Source organism: Sciurus vulgaris (assembly GCF_902686455.1).
Source record: "Sciurus vulgaris genome assembly, chromosome: 5".
In the NCBI taxonomy this organism is placed as follows: domain Eukaryota; kingdom Metazoa; phylum Chordata; class Mammalia; order Rodentia; family Sciuridae; genus Sciurus; species Sciurus vulgaris.
This window is the reverse complement of record NC_136465.1, coordinates 67,809,492-67,833,247: the sequence shown is the minus strand read 5'-3', so window position 1 is coordinate 67,833,247 and position 23,756 is coordinate 67,809,492. Positions and strand designations below refer to the sequence as shown.

The window sequence follows — 23,756 nt, the reverse complement described above, 5'->3', positions numbered from 1 at the left end:
CCCTTAAAGTAGGGTCTGGTCAACTTGGGATAACTTTTTACAAAGATGATGATTCCATTCCCAACCATCTAGGCTTTAGGCAAAACAGTATGTGGATTTCCTCCCAGGCATGGGGATGAACTTCCCTACATGTGGCAGATGCTGCCGAGAGAGTTTCCAAAACAAGTGTTGGCTCAAGCAAATTTAATGGGCCACTGGGCACCCACCATATGCTGTCATGGGGCTTGATGCTTTCCTGTACTTCCTGTACATAGGTATTATGTAACTGTGAAGAGAGCATCACTACCCCCATTTTAAAAATAAGAAAGTTGAAGTTCCAAGAAGTCTGGTGACTTCTCCAAGGCCATCCACCTAGTCAGCATCAAAGTCAGGGTGGGAACCAGGTCTTCTCCATTCCTTGCCCACCTGCCTTCAAATTCAAGGCCCAGGTTCCCCTAGTCTAGGTCCTACTCTGCCCTGAAGTCAAGCAGTTAATTCTTCGCTATTTGGCAGGATGAGCATCCTGTTCCTTCTGTCCCCCACAGGCCTCACAAAGCCTGGAGGCAGCCTTGTCTGAGAGGCGCAGCTCCTCCTGGACCAGGCGTCTAGGCAGCCCGCCCCATAGGAATGTCCAGGATGACAATCTGACAGTAGGCCTATTTGGCTTCTTTTCTTTTTCCTTAAAGGGCCAGATAGCTCCTAAACACTGCAGGATCATCTGACATAAGTACTTAGGATAAAAACCAGAGAAAAACTTTGGGATGGAAAAATGTGGAGTACCTCTGGGCACCCACTCAGGGATACTGTTTATCTTAAAGCCTGGCCCGGGCCACTGTGGGGGCAGTAGTAGTTGCAAAACTGACACTCAGAAGTTCTTGCTTCTGGGTTGTGTACTCAGCACATGTATGCTGCACAAAATGCACGGTAAGGAGCCTAGGGATCCCAACCCAGTAAATCGTGCACAATTTCAAGTCCAAGTTTAGATCACAAACAGATCCTGACCAAAGTCTCATTTCTGACAACATTTAAGAATAAAATCATAAAACAAAACAAAAAAACTCAAGCCCAAGATAAACCAAATAGGAACTATCTCCTGAGAGTGAATTCCACCAGACATGGCTTTTTGGCAAGGAAATTTCAGACATCTGATGGGTACATTTTTGCACACATTCAACTCTGTTTTTCTTTTTGGTACTGGGAATTGAACCCAAGGGTGCCTCACCACTGAACTATAACCCCAGATCTTTTAATTTTTTATTTTGAGACAGGGTCTCACCAAGTTGTTGAGGCTGGCTTTGAACTTGTGATCCTCCTGCCTCAGCCTCCTAAGCCCCTGGAATTAATAGGCATGCCCTACCATGTCTGTCACAACTTTCCCTTTTCAAACTCTTTGGCCTCACAAGTAAGGCTGAGGAGGCCAAAATAACTTTTTTTTTCTTTCTTTCTTTTTTTTTTTTTGTATCAGGGATTGAACTCAGGGGCACTTAATCACTGAGCCATATCCTCAGCCCTTTTTTGTATTTAATTTAGAGAGAGGGTCTCACTGAGTTGCTTAGCGCCTTGATAAGTTGCTGAGGCTGGCTTTGAACTCATGATTCTCCTGCCTTAGTCTCCTGAACCACTGGGATTACAGGCATGCACCACTGCATCCAGCCAAAAATCTTTGAATTTTAGATTCCTTATCAGAAAAGCAGTGGTAACCCCTCATGGAGTAACTGAAGATTAAATGAGATAAACTTTGGTAGGAGTCCACCTTTCTGGCATGCAGTGGTCACTGTGCTGTGTACTCCTTAGAGGACCCTCCACACTGCCCTCCCAGCTGGCTTCTCTCTTCATGGCTTGGGGGAGGCCTTCCACCACCCTCAGATCAGCAAGGCTGCTAATTTTCCAGTGTTGATAGGAGGAAGCACCTTTTCTTTCTTTTTAAAAAATCAGCCCCTGGGAGGCTCCTCTTTAATGAGGAGCCAGTGAGGGGTGGACAGCAGCAGATGTGAGGTGATGCTCTCCCAAGCTGGTCTTTTGTTTAGGCCACAGAGCCTTTCACCATAAGGGCCTATCCTACCTCCTTCCACACCATGAATGTGGCCACCCTCCTTACTCTTCAGCTTGATCCATCCATGCTGGGCACTCACTGTCCCAGACTCCGCACACACCTTCCTGCCTCCCCTCACTCCTTGAATGTCTTTGCTGGCAAAACTCAGCTTGCCAGTACAAGCTGAGGATCCGAGGAGCACTGCTGCTCCTGGGCTCCCACACCAAGTGTTCCAGGGACTCATTTTCTCCCCTAGATGGTAAGTGGTCACAGTTGAGGTGAAGAACAGATTGCAATAGAGCTGGGTCTGAGCATCAGCCTTACCACATCCCAGCTGTCTGACCTTGGGACAGCTGTGCAACCAGTGTCTCATCTGCAAAATGGGGTAACAGGACCTCCGTGGTAGGATAGCTGTGAGGATGAGAAGGGATAAACCATGCTCAGTTCTCAAAACAAAACCTGGCAGATGGCAAACAGGCCATAGCTACTGGTCTTTTGTCTCTGGGACCTACAAATGAGGGAGTTCCAATAGTGAACCAAGTGCTATGATGGCAATTTGTGAATTGCAATTGCTTGGGTTCTGGGGGAAGAAGTCCACAAATGGTGATGGATATAGCAGAGAGCAGATAATTCAGTGTATTCAGGAAAATTACCAACACCTGTGAGTAGGGAGAAGGTATAATGAACTTCATGTACCCAAGACCCAGCCCCAACTATTGACTCACTGGCACTCTGTGTAGCTGTGCCCTTGTCCCCTCCCCAAGACACACTAGATTATTTTAAAACAATCTGCAGACGTGAAAGTGCAATTTTATAATTTATAATCTTAAAGTCTTCAAAAAGGAAAAACATAACTGTATATTGTCTTCATTATGACTTGTGGCCTTACTTCACAGAGGGGAGGCTGAGAGGTCAAAAGTCCAGGACTTTCTCCAGGACCCAGGAAAGCCTGTGGGCCTCAGACCAGCTTTCTCAGTCTTTCCTCTCTAGGGCCTAAGCTCATAGTCATTTTTGAGCCAGCCTGAGATATTCCACCTCAAAAATCAAGTAATAGTGGTATTTTCCCAATTTAGAGAAAACCCCAAGTTAATGGATGGAATTTTCAATGGAAAGTTCTGCTCATACATTTTCCTCAAACCCGTGATCCTTGCATCCACTTGTCTATAATTCAGTGGTGGTAGACCACAGAGTGAACAAATAAATAGTAAAAATAAGATGAATGGAAAACCCTGGAAATGGTATAGTTTGACAGCTTTCTGTGGACACATCTGCTTGTGGTTGTGATTTTATGTTGTGCGGGATGATACACATTCTGCTAGTAAATTGTTAAAATGTTTCTGCTTCATGATGAAATTATGAGCAACATTATTTTCTCAGGCCTGTACATAGTGCCCTGCCTCTCAGGCGCTCCTCCACCTGGCTAGAGAAGGAGGAGGGGACAGTGGGCACCAGGAAGCCTGTCAGAATGATGCTTGACTCTCAGTCCACAAGTCCTCCGTACTCACACAATGGGCATCCTAGCATACATAGGAGGGAGGGAATGCACAAAGCAGACCTGCCAATTCCTTTCTGGAGCACACACAGACATCAAGCTAAGAAGAAAACTCATTCCCATAAAAGAAATCCCCCAGAATAATTTCTTACTGCACATAAGGCCTCAGACCAGTATTAGAGTTGACAATGACAGCCATTTTCACACATGGTGGCTCCCAACTCCTTTTTACTCTTGGTGTTCACACTTTGCTGACTGATCCAGCCCATATATCCAAGTTAACACATCAGGGCACTCCTCAATGAAGTGTGAATGTTAGTTCTGAATAAAATTCTCTTTGAGACATGACCATGCCTGCCTGCTCTGCCACCTCAGCATGAATAGCTCCACTACCCCTGGATGGCAGATGATTCCTCTAAGCTCTGGAGTATAATCTCCATTTGGCATGGGGACTGAGGTGTAAAGAAGGAAAAAGGAAGTTGGAAAAGATGTTGAAAGACAATTGGAATTCAGGTGGAAACCTAAATGTGGCTTTCTCTGCTGAGAATACCCCAGCAGGCCTGGGAATTATCATCAGAGTGTATGGTGAGTCCCCCCAACTTCGGATGTCCTGATTCTTGGGTTACCTACCACTGGAGCTGACCTCTTGGGGACTATTGGCCTCTTCCTGCTTTTCCAACATTGGAGGACACATCTTGCCTGGATGATCAGGCTAGGTGAGACTCAAAGAAGGATGCAGCACACTGTTTTTAAATAACTTTATAATTTCCCGATGGATTTAGTTTGTGAATAAAAAAGAAAAAACGAACAAAGTGTTTACAATAATTATCAAGGCAAAGTTGAACAGAACACAATTTCTTTGTAATGTTGTTATCTGGTAGGCAACACGACTCCAGCATTCACACACATGTACAGTTGAAGGCAGCAGGTGTGTTTGCATCACAGATACCACCATATAGGCTGCTGCTGCTGTTACTGAAAGGGACTCAAGCTACAAGGAGCCAGTACCCAGTGCTCCACAGCTCCCTACTAAAGTGCAACACGTCTCTTCTGAAGCAGGGGAGTGAATCCCAAGTCCCCATCCTGGACATCCTGATGTGCATGGCAGATTCCTAGTCCTGCAGTGAGGCAGACTGGCCCAGAAGGTTGGCATGTGCCCCCAGGTAGGTCTAGCTGCTTTAGAGGATGAATGCAATACTGTTGTGGCATGGAAAGAAGGGCTGGACCAGAGTGCTCTGGTCCAGGAGTGGATTTTCTTATTTTAGCATGGTTTGCTTCCTTTCCTGAATATGGCATCTCTGGGGCCAAGAGAGTGCCTAGACCCAGGAGACTTGGGGTCTAAGAAGCTTCAGGGGAAGGAATCTAGGGTCTGAAGTCGGAAGGAACTGAGTTCTAGTACAATCCATTGCACCTGGATCGCAGGCTCCAGGATGGCCAGTGTTGGCCCTGTTGGATGGTCACTGGATGATATAGCACCAAGTGGGCAGGAAAGAGGTCCTGTGGCCTGCCAGGCAGGGGCTGCAGAGTCAAGCCCGGATTACCACACAGTATAGGCACACTGAGCTGGGACCAACATGGGGGTAAGGGTGCTTCTGGGTCATCAACTTTGAAACCTCTACTCAGAGGTCCTGAGGATGTATAGAAAAATCCTGGCACAATTGAGTCTCTGAGCCCCCAGATTCTCATTCCTATGATTTAGCAGTTGTCAGCTGCACCCAGGCAGTCACCCACCTGGAGTATGGTCATTGTGTTTCCCAAGGGGCTGGCCAGGCTGCCACCTTGGCCAACATGGGAGGACAGGGAGGAGTTTGGCTGCCCCATAGCTTGAATTCCTTTATTAACATATTGGTTTGCATTTTAAAAACACAGCTCTTTAATTTTTCAGTTCTACAACTACTTTTTAATATTTTAATATTCTCAACAATGGACACAATGTAATTGGCCCGATTCTCTGAATCACACAGACAATATCAACAAGCAGAGAAATGAAAGAGGAGGTGGGATGGGACAGAAGTCCACTCCCTCAAATCAATCCTTAAGACCACTTCCCTTCCAAAAGGGGCAGGAGGAGAAATACCTACAACAGGGTCACAGCACGCGCCAAACACATTGGAAAAAATCAGGAGACACTTGGTTACAGTTTTGACACTAAAAAGTTTGAAACAGTTTTTGCTTAAAAAGAGTAGATGAAGAACAGCCATTTTGTTCAGAAGGATTCCCCTATGATACATGTTTTCTTCTTGCCAAAATATTGTCTTAGTTCACATGGGGGAAATTACAGATTCTTTTAAAAACATTTCTTTGAATGCTTCCAGTCACTTCCTGAGAAGCCCAGGGATTGGCAGTGATGGAGGGTTGGTCTGTGGACTCTGCAGAGGGCAGCTCACTGCAATGCAGTTCATTCTTTTCTTGTCTCTTTTCCACAGGTCTGAACTCTGCAGTGGGGAGATAAGGCTGGGGAGGCAGATGTGAAAGTCACTGATATTGTTGACACAGTGTACACTGGGACTTAGGAAAGGCCATGTGAGCATCACATTCTTCTAGTGAAGTATTTCTTGCTTTGCTCTTTCCTCAAAGACCCCATGGGTAGCCAATGGGCCGGTAACCAACAGGTCTATGTTTAAGTAATGTAGTCAAACAGGTGGGCACAGTGGGTCTGGAACAGCAGGCTTCCCTACTAGCAAGTCTGAATGCCAATCCAGATCACTGATGAGGGACGGGGTGTCAGGACAGCAATGGCCTAAAACTCTGTGGTGACTTCCCCTTCCTCTTCTCATTTGGGGAGTGGGTGAGCCAATGGGCTCCTCATGGAATACCAAATAGACTTCAATTAACAAAAAGTGGCAAGTCACACTGTCACTAGCAACACTGAAGGTGATCTTGGGTCCAGTCTATTTTCCTTGTATTTCTTTTTTTTTTTTTTTTTGTGGTACTGGGGATTGAACTCAGGGCCTTATGCTTACAAGGCAAGCACTCTATCAGCTGAGCTATCTCCCCAGCCCTTTTCCTCGTATTTCTAAAGCCCAAATGTGAGGAAGAGAGACTCACTTAGATATTCTTTGACTGTAAGGTACAAACAAGAACAAAAGTTAGAGCTGAGATGGATCTGGGTATTTCCTTCATATCTGTTAGTATGTTAAAGCTCACTTGAAGTCTTTTCCCTTTTGAATGGTATCCATGTCTTGGCAAATCTCAATTCAGATACTTTTCCAATGACTCAATGAGTACCTGGGATTAGAGGTATATGATAAAATATATGAGAAACTCACATGGCATTTCTTCTGTCATGAGTCCCAGGGTTGGACTCCACACCCTCTTCTTCTAGTTCTCTTTATGACTGATCTTGATTTGGGGTGCACATGAGAGGTGCTAAAGGGCAACAGACTTGCCAACGGGATGGATAAAAGTGGGAAGGTTGTAGTCAACCCACAGTGAATCTTCAAGGAAACACACCTTCTGGAGCATTGAGTGGCCTTGTGAATGGCAGAAGGTCATGGAATGATAAGTCCCAGTGTGATGGGAGTTTTGCATTTAGTAGGTGTTAGCTCTATGAATGATCTAAACTTGGTAAGATGCTCTCAATGCTAGAAACTGAATTAACTTTGCCCCTACAATATAAAGTCAGGCCATGTTTACTGTTAAACTTTAGCTGAACTGTCCCCAGAATCATTTGAGATGCCAGATCATCACCCAAGAAGGATCAAGGAGATTTCCTGCTGTGGTGAATAGACACCAGACAGCTGATGTCTGTCCCAGAAATTGTTCTTCACAGAAGTACCTGTCACAAAGGGCTTCCTAAATCTTTCTGAAGGGAAGTGATGGGGAAGGCTGAAATGAAAGAGGAAGGAGGTACAGCAAGAAACACACCATGTGGGCAAGGTGCCAAGCGAGGCCTCTGATAAGAAGGGCCAATCAGATGGGTTTAGGGAAGCCTCCTGATGCTGTCCCTTGCTAGTCAGAGAAGCTGGCCAGTGCCAGTGCCAGGCTGCTTATGTGAACGTGGTCTCTTCTCCTGCTTTCTCTGTTCTGCTGTAGCCCTGTAAGGTTGTTTATATATCTCAGTTCTTTACATTACAGTGGGTAAAGTGAGATTCTAATATTTCAGTTCTGAAATACTGGAGACTTTCTCTATGACTTATGGGCAGTGCAGTAAATAAAGAGAATTGAGGTAAATGACCACCAATGACCACTACTTACTATCTAAGCCCTGCAGCTCCTGTGGCCAGCCCAGCAGGAAGTATCTCAGTGAGAGGTTTATGGGTAGAGTCCATTTAAACCTCTGATAAGGAACACTCCACAGCTTCTCAAGTGTGAAGGACTGTGTTATGGCAGGGAAGGACAGGACCTAGAGATGTGACTATTTAAGTTAATGGAACAGCTGAGGGCTGCTGTGGAAGATCCTGGAACTGACGGTTGTGTGGACTTCACAGGTAGCATTAAACTCTCAGTGAGTAACTGGGGAAGGTGAAAGGAGAAAATGCAAGACAAAAACGTTTACTCCAGCAGCTCTATAAGATTTGTGTGTCTGGGGGTTCCTAGTGGTAGAGGTGACCAAAGGGTCATATTTGTCTGGGAGTTCCTGGTGGTAGAGGTGGTCAAAGGGCCAGATTTGGGTTAAGTCCTCTAATTCTCAGGGCCTGATTTTTTTTTTTTTAACAACTGCCATTGTCTAAGCTTGGGCAAAAGGTCCTCTGAAATGCCAATTCTTCACCTGGATTTGTTACTGTGGGGTTGACTTTCTGATTTCATCGTGGAGCTGAGTTGTATGAGGTGAATACAGTGTGTTAAGAAAATCACTATTCACAAGTGGATATCCACTGTGATATCCACAAGTGGATAGCCTTCTAAGCAGAACACTCTTCCTCAAAAATTCTGAACCATCAAATGGGATCCTGCAGGCAAATAAGGGATAGTCACCCCAAATGACTAATTCCATGATAGTGAGAAATACTGATTTGTGACAGACTTTTCTAGAAGATACCTTCTACTAAGAAGGGGAGTGGGTTGGGGATATAGCTCAGTGGTACAATACTTGCCTAGCATGTTTGAGGCCCTGAGTTCAATCCCCAGCACAGCAAGGAAAAAAAAAAAAAAAAAAAAGATGGAGGACGAGAAAGGTATGCTTTTTACCTCTGATTCAATCAGATGTCTCAAAGAATCCACCATACCTCTCCCTCACTGAAAAGACTTTTTCAAGGATGAGTGTCTAACATGTTGACATGCACATAGTTGGCATTTCATAAATATTCTCTGGAAGAATTGAGGAGGGAGTGTGTGTGGGATAAGACAAACTCACTTGTGTCAAAAGAAAGTCCCATGTACTGCTTGGGGCAGTGGATCTGAGCGGGCAGATCAAGAATAAAAGTGAAAAGAGTAGGGCATGGATCATACACTTCAGCAGAGCAGGAGCTCGGGACATAAGTGTGGAGGCAGGAAGCATCCTGGGAGATATTTGGGAGAAACCAGCCTGACTAACCCAAGAGCATCACTTTCTAGAGGAACAAGGCTGCAGGTGGTGACAACAGGGCCCATGTGTCACACCCCTCTTCTTTCCATTAGAGGTATTTGACCTAACAATGAAGTAAGATAAGAAAGGTCTTAAAGCAAGGGAGAGGAGGGAAGAACTGTTCACATCCTCCTCCTCTGAACTGAGGAATAGCAAAGAAGGGTGAGACAGACAGAAATGGAGGGGTGAAGATTTAAAACTTGGGGCTGAATGCCTCCTAAGCCTGCATGAGGCCTGTCTGCACCCTCCATGTAAAACACTACACAGGAGGAGAAAACACAGGACAGTAAAGAAAAAGAGAAGAGTTGGGTTTTCACTGTCTCTGACCTCCTTCCCCCATCTCTTTTTGAGATTTTTTTTTACCCTTTTAGAAGAAAGCACCCATTGTGATATTAGAACACTCAACTCTCTGGTCCACTGTGAGTATTCCCTCAGCATGTTGAACTCTGAGAAGATTCCAGATTTGTTTCTCACATTAGAGGAAGGTGAGTGGACTCTACTTCATGGACCTTTAAGAGCAGAGCCACCAGCTTCCCTAGCTCCCCAGGGCTGATGACTGGAAGGCAGTTCTTCATAGAGATGTGGTCATTTACCACCTTGGACGTCAAGGACATTAGTGTAGAGACAACATTCAAAGCAGAAAGGCAGATCAAGATAACAGATGTACGAACAGGCTGGAATCTCACTTCTTCAAGTGAGCAAGACATCATGTGGTTTGTAGTGTTTGGTGCTTAGAAGTTTCTGGATGCCTGTTCCTCATGTTTTTCCTTTCTTGGCTCCTCTCTGGGGCTGCTGGGCTGGTCACTCCTGATGAAGCAGGGTCAGGATGACTCTTCCAGTGCATTGACCACTTGCTCCAGGATGTCAGGGCAGTGGTCTGCTATCTGCTGAAGAATGGCATTGGCAAACTCCTGCAGTTCTGCATTGTCCCGTTCACCTTTTTCCAACTCATCCTGAAGCTGAAAGGGAAAGAAGTGGATTTCAGGTAAAATTAAAAAAAAACCTATTTACACTGAGGTAAGAATTATTGCTTATTAACAAATGACAAACGAGGTGCTTCCTACGTGAAGTCGCCCTTCATCAAAATTGACAAGAAAAGTACAAACATCAAATATCTCTTCATGAAAATGAAGAAGTTAATGACTAGTTCAAAGCCCAACGCTGGTGACCTGCAGAGGTGGCATCCAACCTTCCTCTCCTAGGTGGTGTGTTCTCTTCACTGTGCTGCAACTCACATTCAGGAGTGGGAGGGGGCTCTGATGACTTCAGATAGAATCCTAACCTTACACAGTGCTCCCTGTTCTAGGGACATACATAATTAAAAGGACTTCTCCATCTGCTATGTACCGCTTTTATTTAGTACACTAGGCCTTTTGGTCTGCTCATTTACCTAATAATAATAAAGAGATTATTTTGAGATAAATAAAACATTCCATTTGTTTAGGAATAAGCATATTAAAAAATATTTATATATATTTTTAGTTGTTGTCAGACCTTTATTCATTTATTTATATGTGGTGCTGAGAATAGAACCCAGTGCCTCACATGTGCTAGGAAAGCACCCTACCACTGAGCCACAACCCCAGTCCAGGAGTAGGCATATTGCTAACTTCCTATTTGCTTTTAACATCTTCTTTGACATTCCTTTAAGCATTTTAGCTGAGTGCCTACTATGTGCTAGGTAGTGAAAGATGAATGAATTTGGTCCTTGTCCTAACCCATTTAGGTTAACAGGGGAGACAAGCACATTAACAAATACAACCCAGTGCAGTACGGGCCAGGATGCAGCATGTGCTAAAGGGGAAATGTAATGACTATTTCATCTTGAAGGAGACTGAGAAGGTGTTACTAAAAGGTGCCTGACATGTAGGTCTTGAGAGCCAAAGAGGAGTCTGTCTGAAAGATCAAAGACAGAAGAGGCCCTAGAGCAGAGGAGACAAATGCAGATGTGTGGAGTGAGGAAGGTCTTGGCACAGACCTGGGGAAATGTGAAACATGCAGCATGGCTGCAGACCAAGGTGAGGGGAGTGGGAAGAGCAACAGGAATGGAGCTGGAAAGACAGGTGAGGGCCAGGCTGTGTATGTGAAGCTAGGGAGTTCAGATGGAATCTGGTTAAAACCTAAAGCCAAACCACAACAAAGAGGAAGTCCAAGAGTTCTAAAATAGTACAGTGACATGAGCACCTTCATATTCCTAGAAGATGCATTAGAAGATAAGAAAGACATGTTGGATTGGAGTGGAAGGGAGACTACTTCAAGGAGACTACTGTTGCAAGCCCACTAGAGTTGAGGAGGCTGAAAACTAAAGGAGGGTCAGGGGCCTTGGGGAGGAACACACACACCTGACCCTTTTCAAAGGTGAGTTCAGCAAGGAAGAACAGAGAACCATTTTTAACAATTCCAGCTGGGGAAACTGGAGAAGACTGACAATAAGAGACAGTGCAGATTTTAGGAAAGAAAGGAGAGAAATGTAAAACTGAGTATAAAGTATAGTTAAGAACACTGACTCTGGAGTTATGAGCCTGGGTTTCAATGTCTGCTCTGCCCATTATTAATTTATATGACCTTGACTTCTCCTCATCTGTAAAATGGGGCCATAACATTTTTAAAGAGTTGTTTCAAGGATTTAATGAGATAGTCATATAAAGTGCTGTGTAATGCCTGACACACTAAAAATGCTTGATAAATGTTAGATGTTAAAATTATTGCTATTGTTATCAAATAGATAAGATCACCCAGAAAAAGCAGGGAAATTATAAAGCAAAGAGAACCAAATTCTAATTCCACTACTGTTATAATCTAAATGCTCTCAGTCAAGAATTAGCAAATATAAAAAGTTGAGGAATAGACCTACCAATCTTTCTTCTGCTAAATGTTGACTAAAAGACCAGAGCCTTAGAGGGTCAGATTAGACTACACTAGGTTTGATATAAATACCCTTCAAGCTGCATGTATTTTTAAAGGTGTAATTCTAATATTCTAAGACCTTGAGAAGGGACAAACTGAAGTATGTAAAATACTCAAAATGTCTTACCTGAGTGGCCAATAAAAAGATATGAAGTTCTTATATATGATACATTATTTAAACTACATTACATTTAGTATATCTATTAAGTGAAAGAAGCCAATCATAAAATACCACATATTGCTTTTGGTACTGGAGGCTGAACCCAGGGGTACTTTATCCTTGAGCTACATCTTCAGCCCTTTTAATTTTTTTTTTTTTAATTTCGAGACAGGGTCTTGCTAAGTTGCTTAAGGTCTGTTATGGTTTGGATGTGAGGTATACTCCAAAAGCTCATGTGTGAGACAATGCAAGAAGGTTCAGAGAAGAAATGATTGGGTTATGAGAGTCTTAACCCAATCAGTGATTTAATCCCCTGATAGGAATAGACCTACCAATCTTTCTTCTGCTAAATGTTGACTAAAAGACCAGAGCCTTAGAGGGTCAGATTAGACTACACTAGGTTTGATATAAATACCCTTCAAGCTGCATGTATTTTTAAAGGTGTAATTCTAATATTCTAAGACCTTGAGAAGGGACAAACTGAAGTATGTAAAATACTCAAAATGTCTTACCTGAGTGGCCAATAAAAAGATATGAAGTTCTTATATATGATACATTATTTAAACTACATTACATTTAGTATATCTATTAAGTGAAAGAAGCCAATCATAAAATACCACATATTGCTTTTGGTACTGGAGGCTGAACCCAGGGGTACTTTATCCTTGAGCTACATCTTCAGCCCTTTTAATTTTTTTTTTTTAATTTCGAGACAGGGTCTTGCTAAGTTGCTTAAGGTCTGTTATGGTTTGGATGTGAGGTATACTCCAAAAGCTCATGTGTGAGACAATGCAAGAAGGTTCAGAGAAGAAATGATTGGGTTATGAGAGTCTTAACCCAATCAGTGATTTAATCCCCTGATAGGGATTAACTGACTGGTAACTGAAGTAGCAGGGTGTGGCTGGAGGAGGTGGGAATTAGGGTGTGGCTTTGGGTATATATTTGTATCTGGCAAGTGGAGTCTCTCTGCTTCCTGATCACAGTGATGTGAGCTGCTTCCCTCTGCCACCCTCTCCCACCATGATGTTCAGCTTCACCTCAAGCCCTGAGGAATGGAGCTGGCCTTCTATGGATTAAGACCTCCGAAACTGTGAGCCTGCAAATAAACTCTTCCTCCTCTATAATTGTGCTGGTGGGGTCTTTTTAGTCATAGCTTGAAAAAGTTGATTAAAACAGGGTCTAAGTTGCTAAGGCTGGCCTTACACTTGTGATCCTCCTGTCTCAGCCTCCTAAATATCTAGGATCACAGACATGCACCCAACATGTTTGGCTGATCCCCTTTTTACGTGGCCAGACAGGCAAATCCAGAGTCAGAAAGTAGAAAAGTGGTTGCCTGACTCAGGATGGGAGTGACTGCTGATGGGTATGGGTTTTCTTTGGGGTGATAAAATGTTTGAAAATTGATGATGGTGAAGGTTGCACAACTCTGAGAACATAACAAATCTACTGAATTACATATTTGAAATGGGAAAATTGTATGGTATGTGAATTATAGCTCAATAAAACTAAAAAAATGTGTAGAAAATACCTACACTGAAGGAGAGATAAAATACTACAGTCTTTAGTTTGGGCAGAAAGGGGAGAGGGAAGAGCAAATTTCTCAAAGAATGTGGCAGCTGGCAGTAGTGGACAGAAAAAGGGTCATTTCAAGTGGAAAACAGTACAAGTAAGGCTGCAGGTAGGAAATAAATGCAGTTGGCTGATGATGGCAATTTAGGAATACAGGAATTACTGAATCTTGAAAGAAAAACCCCAGCTTTTCAAGAATGACAAAATGCCAGGGCTGGCCAGGCTTGGGCACTACCCCTCAGAGAACTCCCTTCTATTACACGGTTTCAGTGAAGCCACACCTAGGGCCCTGTATTCCATTTCAGACACCTCATTACCAGAAAGATGGAGGCAAATTGGAATAAGTTCAAAGAAAATGGCAGGCATGACTAAGAAGCTGAAAGGATCATTTTATGAGGCAGGATTAGAAGAACTAAATATGCAGACCCAAAATGAGTAAAAACTAAGGGGAGGGAATGTGATTATTACCTACGAATGTCAGGAGGGTGTAAACAAGAAGCAGGGAGAATGATTTAGCACCGCAGGAGGAAGTATAACTAGAAGTGATGGAATGAGATTAGGGGGAAAAGAAACAACAACAACAACAACAACAACAGAGGTAGACTATAAGGCTTTGCTTTTTCCAAAGTCTAATGAATGGTTTGCTTGGGAAAAGGTGTTTAAAAACAGAAGGGATCAGAAGGATCAAAAGTTTTAGAGAAGGAAGCATTCCTTGGTTAGCTGGAGCCACCTTCCATTTGGTAGGCCTTTCTCTGTTCTCTGGGGATTCTGCATTTTTTGAATTTTACCTGAAAGCAGTATTATATGTGAGCACGGCTGAGCAGGGAGAGGTTTCATTGACACTTGATCCATTATATGCTAAAATTTCTTGGCTTGAAAAAAAAATCTTAAGAGATCACCCTCTCCTATGAAACTAGAATTGCTTCCTCCCTCCCTTCCTTTCAAGTGCTCTACTACTGAGCCACACCAGCCCAGCCTTGAGATTACTTTTAAAATGAGAATGTTTATTTCGCCAACTTTGAAATGCAAAGTTTTGGTTATTCTTAAGTCAAAGCAATGCAGGAATGTGTGTGTTTAGATCACCTACAAAAGAGGTCATGTGAAATGACCAAACTGAAAATGTAGACAGATGTGTTATACTGCACAGGTGTGAAAACAATTCCAGAGATGGATTAGTACCTTGTTACTTTAAAATATTTTGTTAATGTGCATATCACACATAAAAAGGAAGTTTCTGTATGGTTTTGGAATGCAGTTGGTCCTATGGATACATTGGGAAAGGTGTACTGTAGGTTCTGAGATCTAACTCATCAGATCTCACTCAGGATGTTTTTGCTGCATTCTTTCTGTTTTTCTTTTCTGGTGCCAGGATGGAACCCAGGGCCTAGGACATGCTAATAAGCGAGTTCTCTACTACTGAGCCACACTCCCAACTCCTCTTGCTGTGGTCTACCCCTTGCCTGCTGCCCATGACCCCCTCCTACACTTGCCTATCTTCTCCCTCCCTCCCCCTGTAAGAAAGGTCCCATTCAGGGTTAAGGCCATAAGAGAATTTTCTAAATGGCAAACATGTAACATTTAAAATTTAATGAAAAATGTTTCTTACATCTTAGTTACAATGAATTAATTCCTTCTCTCTTTTTTCTTTCCTTGTTAAGATTACAAATCCAAACAGTGGAAGTAAGACTGAGGAAATCAGTAAGTTTCCATTTCCTGTTGCATTAGTTTGCATCTGGAATGACACTACCCTCGCCTCCAAAGGTGTCATTGGGTGGTAGGACCTTTAAGAGGTAAGACTTCATTGGAAGCATGTAACCCACGAGGTGAGTATGTTCCTTTTTCAAGCACTTCTGCCATGATGTGCTGCCTTGCCATAGGGCCAGAAGCAATGAGGTCAATCAATCCTCGACTGAAACATCCAAACTGTGAGCCAAAACCAAACCTTTTTCTCTTTATGAATTCATTATCTCAGGTATTTCTTATAGCAATGGAAAGCTAACATACCTATTCTACACTTTCTAATAGTGTTAGGCTAACTCTATCACTGCAACTATACCGTGAAAAATACTATCTTCTTGTTTACTTTCTGTAAAACATCATAATTTGTAGACAGCATATAAATTCATATGACACCCCCAAGATATAGACACAGTTTTCTGTTTATGTATTGACAGTTTTACACCTAGAGGAAAACAACAAAATGCCTAAAAACACTCCCAGAGTAAAGTAATTTTTACTAAGTTGCAAAACAAGTTTGTTCCCATGAACTGGTCAACTCTTCCTATAATTTAGGCATCCTCCCTACATAAAATAGAAAATATTCACAACAAAATGTTCCTTCAGCCTCTCAGGTACCTTAGGATTTTGTGGCAGAGCTCCTTCCCCTGAAACCTTACTAACTCCAGACACCCTGGGGAAGGGGACCTAAAATTTACAGTTATGTATCTCCAGTAGACAAAATATATTCTGCTTAAAGAAATAAGGATTTCAAAACGTGGATTAGGATGACCATGAAGGCAGTGAGTTTGGCTGCTTCAAGCATCCTGCATATGAGATCTGGTGCCATCAGTGGTAAAGGCACAGTACCCATAATGACTCTAATGTTTACTGTGTAAGCACCCAACCTGGGGACACTGTTCCTAAGGTAACACCACACACAAAACATCTCACCTCAAAATGACCCCACAACAGTCCTTGTTCCTTTTTCTTCTCCAGTCTAGTAGGGCTCCCCATTCATGCTCTTGAGCAATTCCTCCACAATCATGTTCCTTCAACCAAACCTGTTTCTACTTCTCCCTTCCCGGGGTTTCACTATGGCTCTGGAGGATACTCAAATCCCTCCCACTCTGAGAAGACCTTTATAATCTGTATCCCTCTCAAGCTAGCTGCAATTTTTCTAGCTCAATATCAAACATCCTAGAAGAGTATTCACTGTTTCTCATTTCCCTCCTTAATAACTAGGAATGAACTGCTTACTGTTTCAATGAAATCATTCTCTCAAAAAATTATACTAAATTATTACCCTATATACGTGTATGAAAATATTTTTTAAAAAATTTATGACTTTCAAAAAAGTTAATAAAAGTTTAAAAAATAAAAAATAGAACAAAAAATTATACTGACCTCAACAATGAAAACCACAAAATTATTTAGAGAAATTTAAAATGTCATAAATGGAGGGTTATAACAAGACCAAGGATATAGGAAGAGTCACTATTGTATTGATTCTGCTCAAACTAATTTATAGGCTCAATGCAATCCAAATAAAAATCCTGGAAGTTGTGTATGTACGTAAATTGTCAAGCCAATTCCAAAACATAGGTGGGAATGCAAAAAGCTAAGAATAGCCAAACTGATCTTTTAGAACAAAGTTATAAGGAGTTCTCTTGAAGAAGAATATTACTATAAAGCTATAGTCATTAAAATATGTAACACTGGGATAAGAATAGACTTACAGAACCAAGGGAAAAAAAATCCACGAAAGTTCTATATATATTTGGTCACTTGATTTATGATAAGGGTGGCATGCTGTACAGTCAAGGGACAGACTTTTGGATATGTGGTGAGGCTCTGTGAAAAAAATGTTTTTGATTTTTTTTTTTTTGCGCGGTGCTGGGGATTGAACCCAGGACCTTGTGAAGCACTCTACCAACTGAGCTATATCCCCAGCCCCCCCAAAATGTTCAGATTCCTACTCATGCCATACACAAAACCAATTCCTGTTGGGTAGTATATATAAATGTGAATGATAAAAAAAAATAATGCACTGAAAGAAAACAGGAGAGATCTTTAGGGAATGCAAGGATTTCTTTTTTTTACCCCACCTTTTCTTTTTTGCAGTTGGGGATCAAACCCAGGGTCTTGTGGATGCTAGGCAAGTGCGTCACCACTGAGCTACTTCCCCAGTCCCAAAAATTTCTTAAAGAGAACACAAAAGAGATTTAACTATAAAGAGAGAAAATTCATAAGTATAATCTATATTAAAATCAAGAATTTCTTTCTATTAAAAGACACCATTTAGAGTGAAAAGGCAGTCAATAGATGGGAGAAGATATTTGCAATACATATATGGGAGAAATGACTCCCACACATCAACAAGAAAAATAACACTTAAAAAAAAAAAAAAAAAAAAAAAGGGTAAGAGACTAGAATAGACACTTTATAAAAGAGTACAAAATATCACTTAGTATCTGCAGGGAATCTGGTATCCCCTGTGGATATCAAAATTCCCTGATGCTCAAGTCCCTTATTTAAACAGCATAGTATCTGCATATAACCTATATATATCCTCCCTTATACATCATCTCTAGATCACTTAAAATACCTAACACACTATAAATACTATGTAAATAGTTGTCATACTGTACTGTTTGGGGAATAATAACAAGAAAAAAGGTTCATCCACCTTTGGTACAGCTGCAATTACTGTAGGCCTAATTAGAGAGTATGCAAATGAGACATGAGGCCCGCAATGCTCAAACGAGTGCTGGAGAGAGACTGAAGAACTGTGGAATGGTGGAAGGCTACAGTAGGGTATGCCTACATCACTTCAGTCTCATGGACTCAGTGTAGTGCTCAGTGAATGGCAAATTCAAGTATTGTTTTTTAGAACTTTCTGGAAAACTTTACCAAATATTTTGGATCTGTGGTTACCTGAATTTGAGGGCCATTTTTATGTTGGAATGGCTAATAAACATAGAAAGGTATTTGTCACTAATTTCATTAGTCACCAGGGAAAAGCAAGTTTAAAATCACAATGAGATACCATAGTGACTAACCTTTAAAAAGACAAATAAGGGTGCAGAACCATTTGACCTCCCATACACTTCTGGTGGGAGTGCAAATTGGTGTAACACTTTGGAAGACTGGTACCATCTACTAAAATTGAATGTAAGCATACCTTATGACTGAACAACTGGACTTTTACGCAATGTAAATTCACAGAGGAAATGGACAAGAATATTTATGGCAGCGCTATTTGCAATTACCAAAACCTGGGAGTAACCTAAATGTTTATCAACAATTGAATGATAAATAAGTTATGGTATGTTTATACAGTGGAATATCATGCAGCAATGAGAATGAACAGACTGTATGTATAACAAAATTAATTCATTTCATAAACATGATGTGGAATGAAAGAAGCAAGACACAAAATAGTCTGTACTGCATGATGCCAGGTATATTAAATTTAGAAAGAGGTAACACTAATCTGTGGTGTTAGAAGTCAGGCCACCGTTGGACAATGAGATAGTGACTGGAGAGGTGAGACAGGGGCTTCTGAGGTGATAGTAATGTTCTGCTTCTTGTTCCAGGTATTGTTATAGGAATATGTAAAAACTTACTGAGCTGTATACCTAGACTTTCTGTGTGCATGCTATATTTAAAACAACACAACTACTACAAAACACCACCAAAACCCAAGGATTACCTAATTACATGACTCAACAGTCTTTGTACATATCTGACCCTGATATCTCCTTCTAAAGTTTCTCTCCTTGTGAGTCCTGCAGCATCCATATTCTTCTGGTCTTCCTTTGCCCATCCCAACATTTCTTCTCCATTCTGGTGTTATTCTTCCTTCTAAACACTCCCCCCGTTCTGGAGGTCTAAGGAGACTTTCCATTGTTTCCCCCCCCACAACTGTTCAGTGCTGGGGATAAAACCTAGACTTTTGTGCCTGCTAGGCAAGAGCTCTACCACTGAGCTACACTTCCAGCTCCTGTTCTTCCTCTTATGCCTGCTGCTTGGGTTATCTTGTCTAATTTTAGCTTTTAAATAACAGCAACTCACTTACTGGGCATTTATTACAGGCTAAGTATTGTTCAAAGTGCTTTAGTGTGTTAACATATTTAATACACTTTCTTTCCAATTTAATGATATTTCTTTTTTTTTTTTTTTTAGTTTTCAATGGGACTTTACTTTCTATTTATTTATATGTGGTGCTGAGAATTGAACCCAGTGCCTCACACATGGCAGGCAAGTGCTCTACCACTGAGCCACAACCCCAGCCCCTAATGATATTTCTTTAGAGGTAGGTTTCTGCTCTTAAAAAAAAAAAAAAAAAACTTTATCACAGAAAAATCCCAAGTGTACACAAAAGAAAATTGTATAATGACTCTTATATGCCCACATCATCTAAATATAACTATCATGCAGGTATGACAACATAATTATAACTCTAGCTCCCCTCTCTTTCTTGAGTTTTGAATTTATATTTTTAACAACTAAAGATCTCTTCATAAATATTCCACTAATACATCAAATCATACTATTTAATAAACTTTTTTGTGTGATTAAATATTCTTCTAAAGTACAATTTTAATGGGGTACACTGCAATCTATTTAACTATTTCCCATGATTAGAAATTTAGTTTATTTTCAAGTTTTTACTACTATAAATATTCATGTGTTACATTTTCCTGTATATAAGTTTTTGTATGTTTATGATTGTTTACTTAAAATTCCTGGGTCAAGGAGGTATATATCTCTTAAAAGTTTTAGACATGGCCAAACTGATCTAAAACAGCTCACAAAAATCATATAAGGGTGCCCCTTTCCTCATTATCAAAATAGATTGGGGAATTAAACAAACAAACCACCCAAATCTTCCCAACATGGTAGGGCTGTTTCTACTTACATTTCTTTTCATTAGTAGTAGAGCCAAAAGTTGAGGCCAATCATTTAACAATGTCCTTATTGGTCACTTCTCTAAGTTTCCTGTTAATGCCTTTGCAGATTACGTTTCTTTTGATTTCATTTCTTCATTTATTTCTGGTCACAACCCTGACACAAGGTCTCACATTGTGAGACCTAGTATTGTTTGTTCCAACAACTTCAAAACCACTTCAACATGGTGCAAGAGTAATCTTTCTAAATCAGGCTGGAATAGGCTCCCTCCTCTTCCACTGTCTTAAACGACTTCTTACCTCAAGAAAGAGTGCACAGGGCTGGGGATATAGCTCAGATGGCAGAGTGCTTGCCTTACAAGCACAAGGCCCTGAGTTCAATTCCCAGCACACTTTTTGGCATGGCAGCCACTGTTCTAACTGCATCTCCTGGTACATACTCACCACTCCTTGTCTTTGATTTTCCTTTGATGTGGTTCCCTCAGTCTAGAATGTGGTCAATCTTTTCTCTTATACACGTATCTTCTCTAACTTTCTCATCCTTAATGACTGAGCTCAATCATCTATTTCTTTGAGAAACCTTCCCTAGTCAGCAGTGAATACTGATAACAATGTTCATTTTGTCTTCTGTTTAAAGTGTTGGTTATATGTTTAATTCTCCGACTCTCCACAAACTCCTCAGTGAATTATTTTTTTATATATCGATGCTGTCTAGCAAAATACCTGTACATAGAGGACAATCTAAAAGTGACCAGATTGAAATAAAGGAATAGACACTAACCCTGGGGAAAAGCTTTGATAACTTTCTGAAGATCTTTTATTTTCTGCAATGCTGGGGATTAAAACCAGAGCAAATACTCTGCCACTGAGCTGCTCCCAGACTCTGAAGAGATTTTTAAGATCACCTCTGAAGCATCTTCAAATCAAAACTCTCTGATGGGCTGGGAGTGCAGTTCAGTGGCAGAGCACCTGCTGAGCATATGCAAGGCCCTGGATTTCATTCCAGCCTGCATAAAACAAAAAGAAAAACAAAACAAAACAATGAAAAAACCAGAAAACAAAATTTCAAAAACCCCTTTGGTAGGTACTGGGACACATAAACTATATACTACAGCACTCCACTCTGCTTATAGTTCTCAAAAGATGGACTATAGGACACATAGAATTTGAAGGTGGCCTTTGGCAGGAATTTCCTGGCCTTTGTCTGCTGAATGTTATTACAATGTATTCTGTTCTTAGTAGCTGTTCCAGCCCTCCTTGAACTCAGACTAGTAATATGATTTCTAGAGGGACATGAGCCAAGAATCACAAATGCAACAGTAACTCCATCTGAATGCTCAAAGCAACATGCATTGGAACTGTATGCAGCAGTGGGGAAGGGGAGCATGCCTCAGCCTCCAGCACTGCTTAGCAAGAGCTGGACAGAGGAAGCTCCAGAGGAAAACTGAAGTTCTACAGCATCACACCAAACAAGGGCATTGATATAAAGAGCTGGCTATATGGGAAAGCACTCCAGCCCCCTTCATGCTTTCAGGGGGAAACTGTCGGAGAACACAGCTGACACTAATGGGATGAAGAATTATAAGGATGGTACCTGAGCTGGATGGAAGAACAGAAGAACAGAATGACTCAGGGACATTACTAGAACATCGGCTGCTTGGCACAGGTTGTGATTTTGGAGTAGGCTCTCCACAGCCAAGTCAAGATGTTATAGACAGCTACTGGGAATCCATGAAGTCAGAAACTCTTCTTCTTCCTCTTTTTTTGTGCTGGGGATTGAACTCAAGGCCTCACACATCCTAGGCAAGTAGTTCTCAAAAGTAAGTGCACTACCACTCAGCCATACCCCCAGTTCCTAGAGATTTTTTTTTTTTTTTTTTTTTTTTTTGCAGTGCTGGGGATCGAACCCAGGGCCTTGTGCTTGCAAGGCAAGCACTCTACTGACTGAGCTATCTCTCCAGCCCCCTAGAGATTCTTGAGAGAGAAAATAACTAAGTATTCTGAAGATTTGGCCTCATTTCAAGGTAAACAACTCTCCATGCATTGTCACAAAGGATGAGGTGAAAGGGAAGATACACTGATGGGTATAAAGAAGTAGTGGTTAAGAGAGGTCACTGGATAAATTCCTTTGTAGCTAGCAGTGACTCAGACTAAGTCCTAACTGTGGATGGTTTGGTTTTCAGCAGGAAATTTCACAGAAAGGCCTAGATACTTTTAAGCAGACAAAAATCTGAAATTGAAGTTTTTAAAAGGAAGGTCCCAGGATTCATAGGCCTTCAGGTCTAACTGTAAAACTGGCATAACATTGGCGCCCTAGAGGTGCTGGATCAAGTGGAAATGGTCCCTTATCCTGGCCAGGTTTGGCTTACAGCCTCATAGCTCAAATTAGCAAGCTACTTAGAAGATACAGAGACAAAATAACTTCCTATTTTGGCTTTTCAAACAACTGGAATTAACTGAGATGCATTTTGCCATAAAGTGTTTTCTTTATTTTTTATTTTCAGTGATGCTGGGGATTGAACCTGAGGCCTCATGCCTGCTTGCCATAATATCTGTTGCCATAATAAAGACTGTATGGTTAGAGGGCATCTGAAAACATAGTAGATACTTCTTGTCCAGGCAGTTGGTTATTTATTTATTTTTTCCACTTTGTAGAATCCCTATAACATTTAGTGCTAGAAAACTGAAGTTATTCTTGAAGAATTTGTCCTACAATGATTTCCCACATATTAAAAACTCCAAAGTCTTCTCTTCCTTGATATTTCAAGTCCCAGCTTGCAGCTGAATTCTTCAGCTTTATTTCTATTATCTCTGCCACCCCTGGTGCCTGTGGTGCAAAGCCTAAGCCACTGCCACCATGGCTCTATGCAAGGATGATTGGACATGGTGATGATGATGGCAAGGTTGCTGTGGGGTATTTCCCTCCTTCCTCCCACTACCTGGTGCTGAACTCCTTTGCCAGGCAATGCCTGAATTTGTTTTTCTTAGAAGGAAAGGCTGTGTCACCTAGGACAAAAGTAAATAAGGTGTTAGCTTTCTCCCATGACTAATCTTGAACAAAATGGTATAATAAAAACAAAAGTTCAGCTCCATTTGGGCCTGTATGTCCACCAAGTTCCATTGCTGGATAGTATGACACTGCTTAGCAGTCTCAAGATGCACCACTGGCTTTCCTTCCCTTAAAAGAGAAGCACCAAGGGAGGAAGGAGGGACCGTATAGAGGGAAAAGAGGGGTGGGAGGGTGGGGGGAAAGAAAAAAATAACAGAATGAATCAAAAACTATTACCCTAGGTAAATGTATGATTACACAAATGGTATGCCTCTACTTCATGTACAAACAGAGAAACAAGAGGTATCCCATTTGTTTCCAATAAAAATAAATTAAAAAAAAAAAAAAGAAGCACCAAGTACTAAGCCAGAAGCATTAAAATCATATACTAACTAATGTAGTTAGTATTGTCAACAAATGCCTGACACATTGC

General features: G+C 41.5%; 1 protein-coding gene across 12 annotated transcripts in view; it reads right to left on the bottom strand.

Moving 5' to 3' along the window:
• Positions 1-8,356: 8,356 nt before the first annotated feature.
• The window catches only part of ERC1 (ELKS/RAB6-interacting/CAST family member 1), a 633,143-nt gene continuing 617,743 nt past the window's right edge, over positions 8,357-23,756 (bottom strand). For 10 of the 12 annotated variants that reach the window (XM_079140313.1, XM_079140314.1, XM_079140311.1 and 7 more), the window contains one exon: positions 8,358-9,968. In XM_079140313.1, coding sequence (XP_078996439.1) covers positions 9,831-9,968 — 138 coding nt within the window. In that variant the 3' untranslated portion in view covers positions 8,358-9,830. Of the gene's footprint in view, positions 9,969-23,756 lie in introns of all 12 variants that reach the window. The other 2 variants (XM_079140318.1, XM_079140309.1) reach the window with 1 other exon arrangement.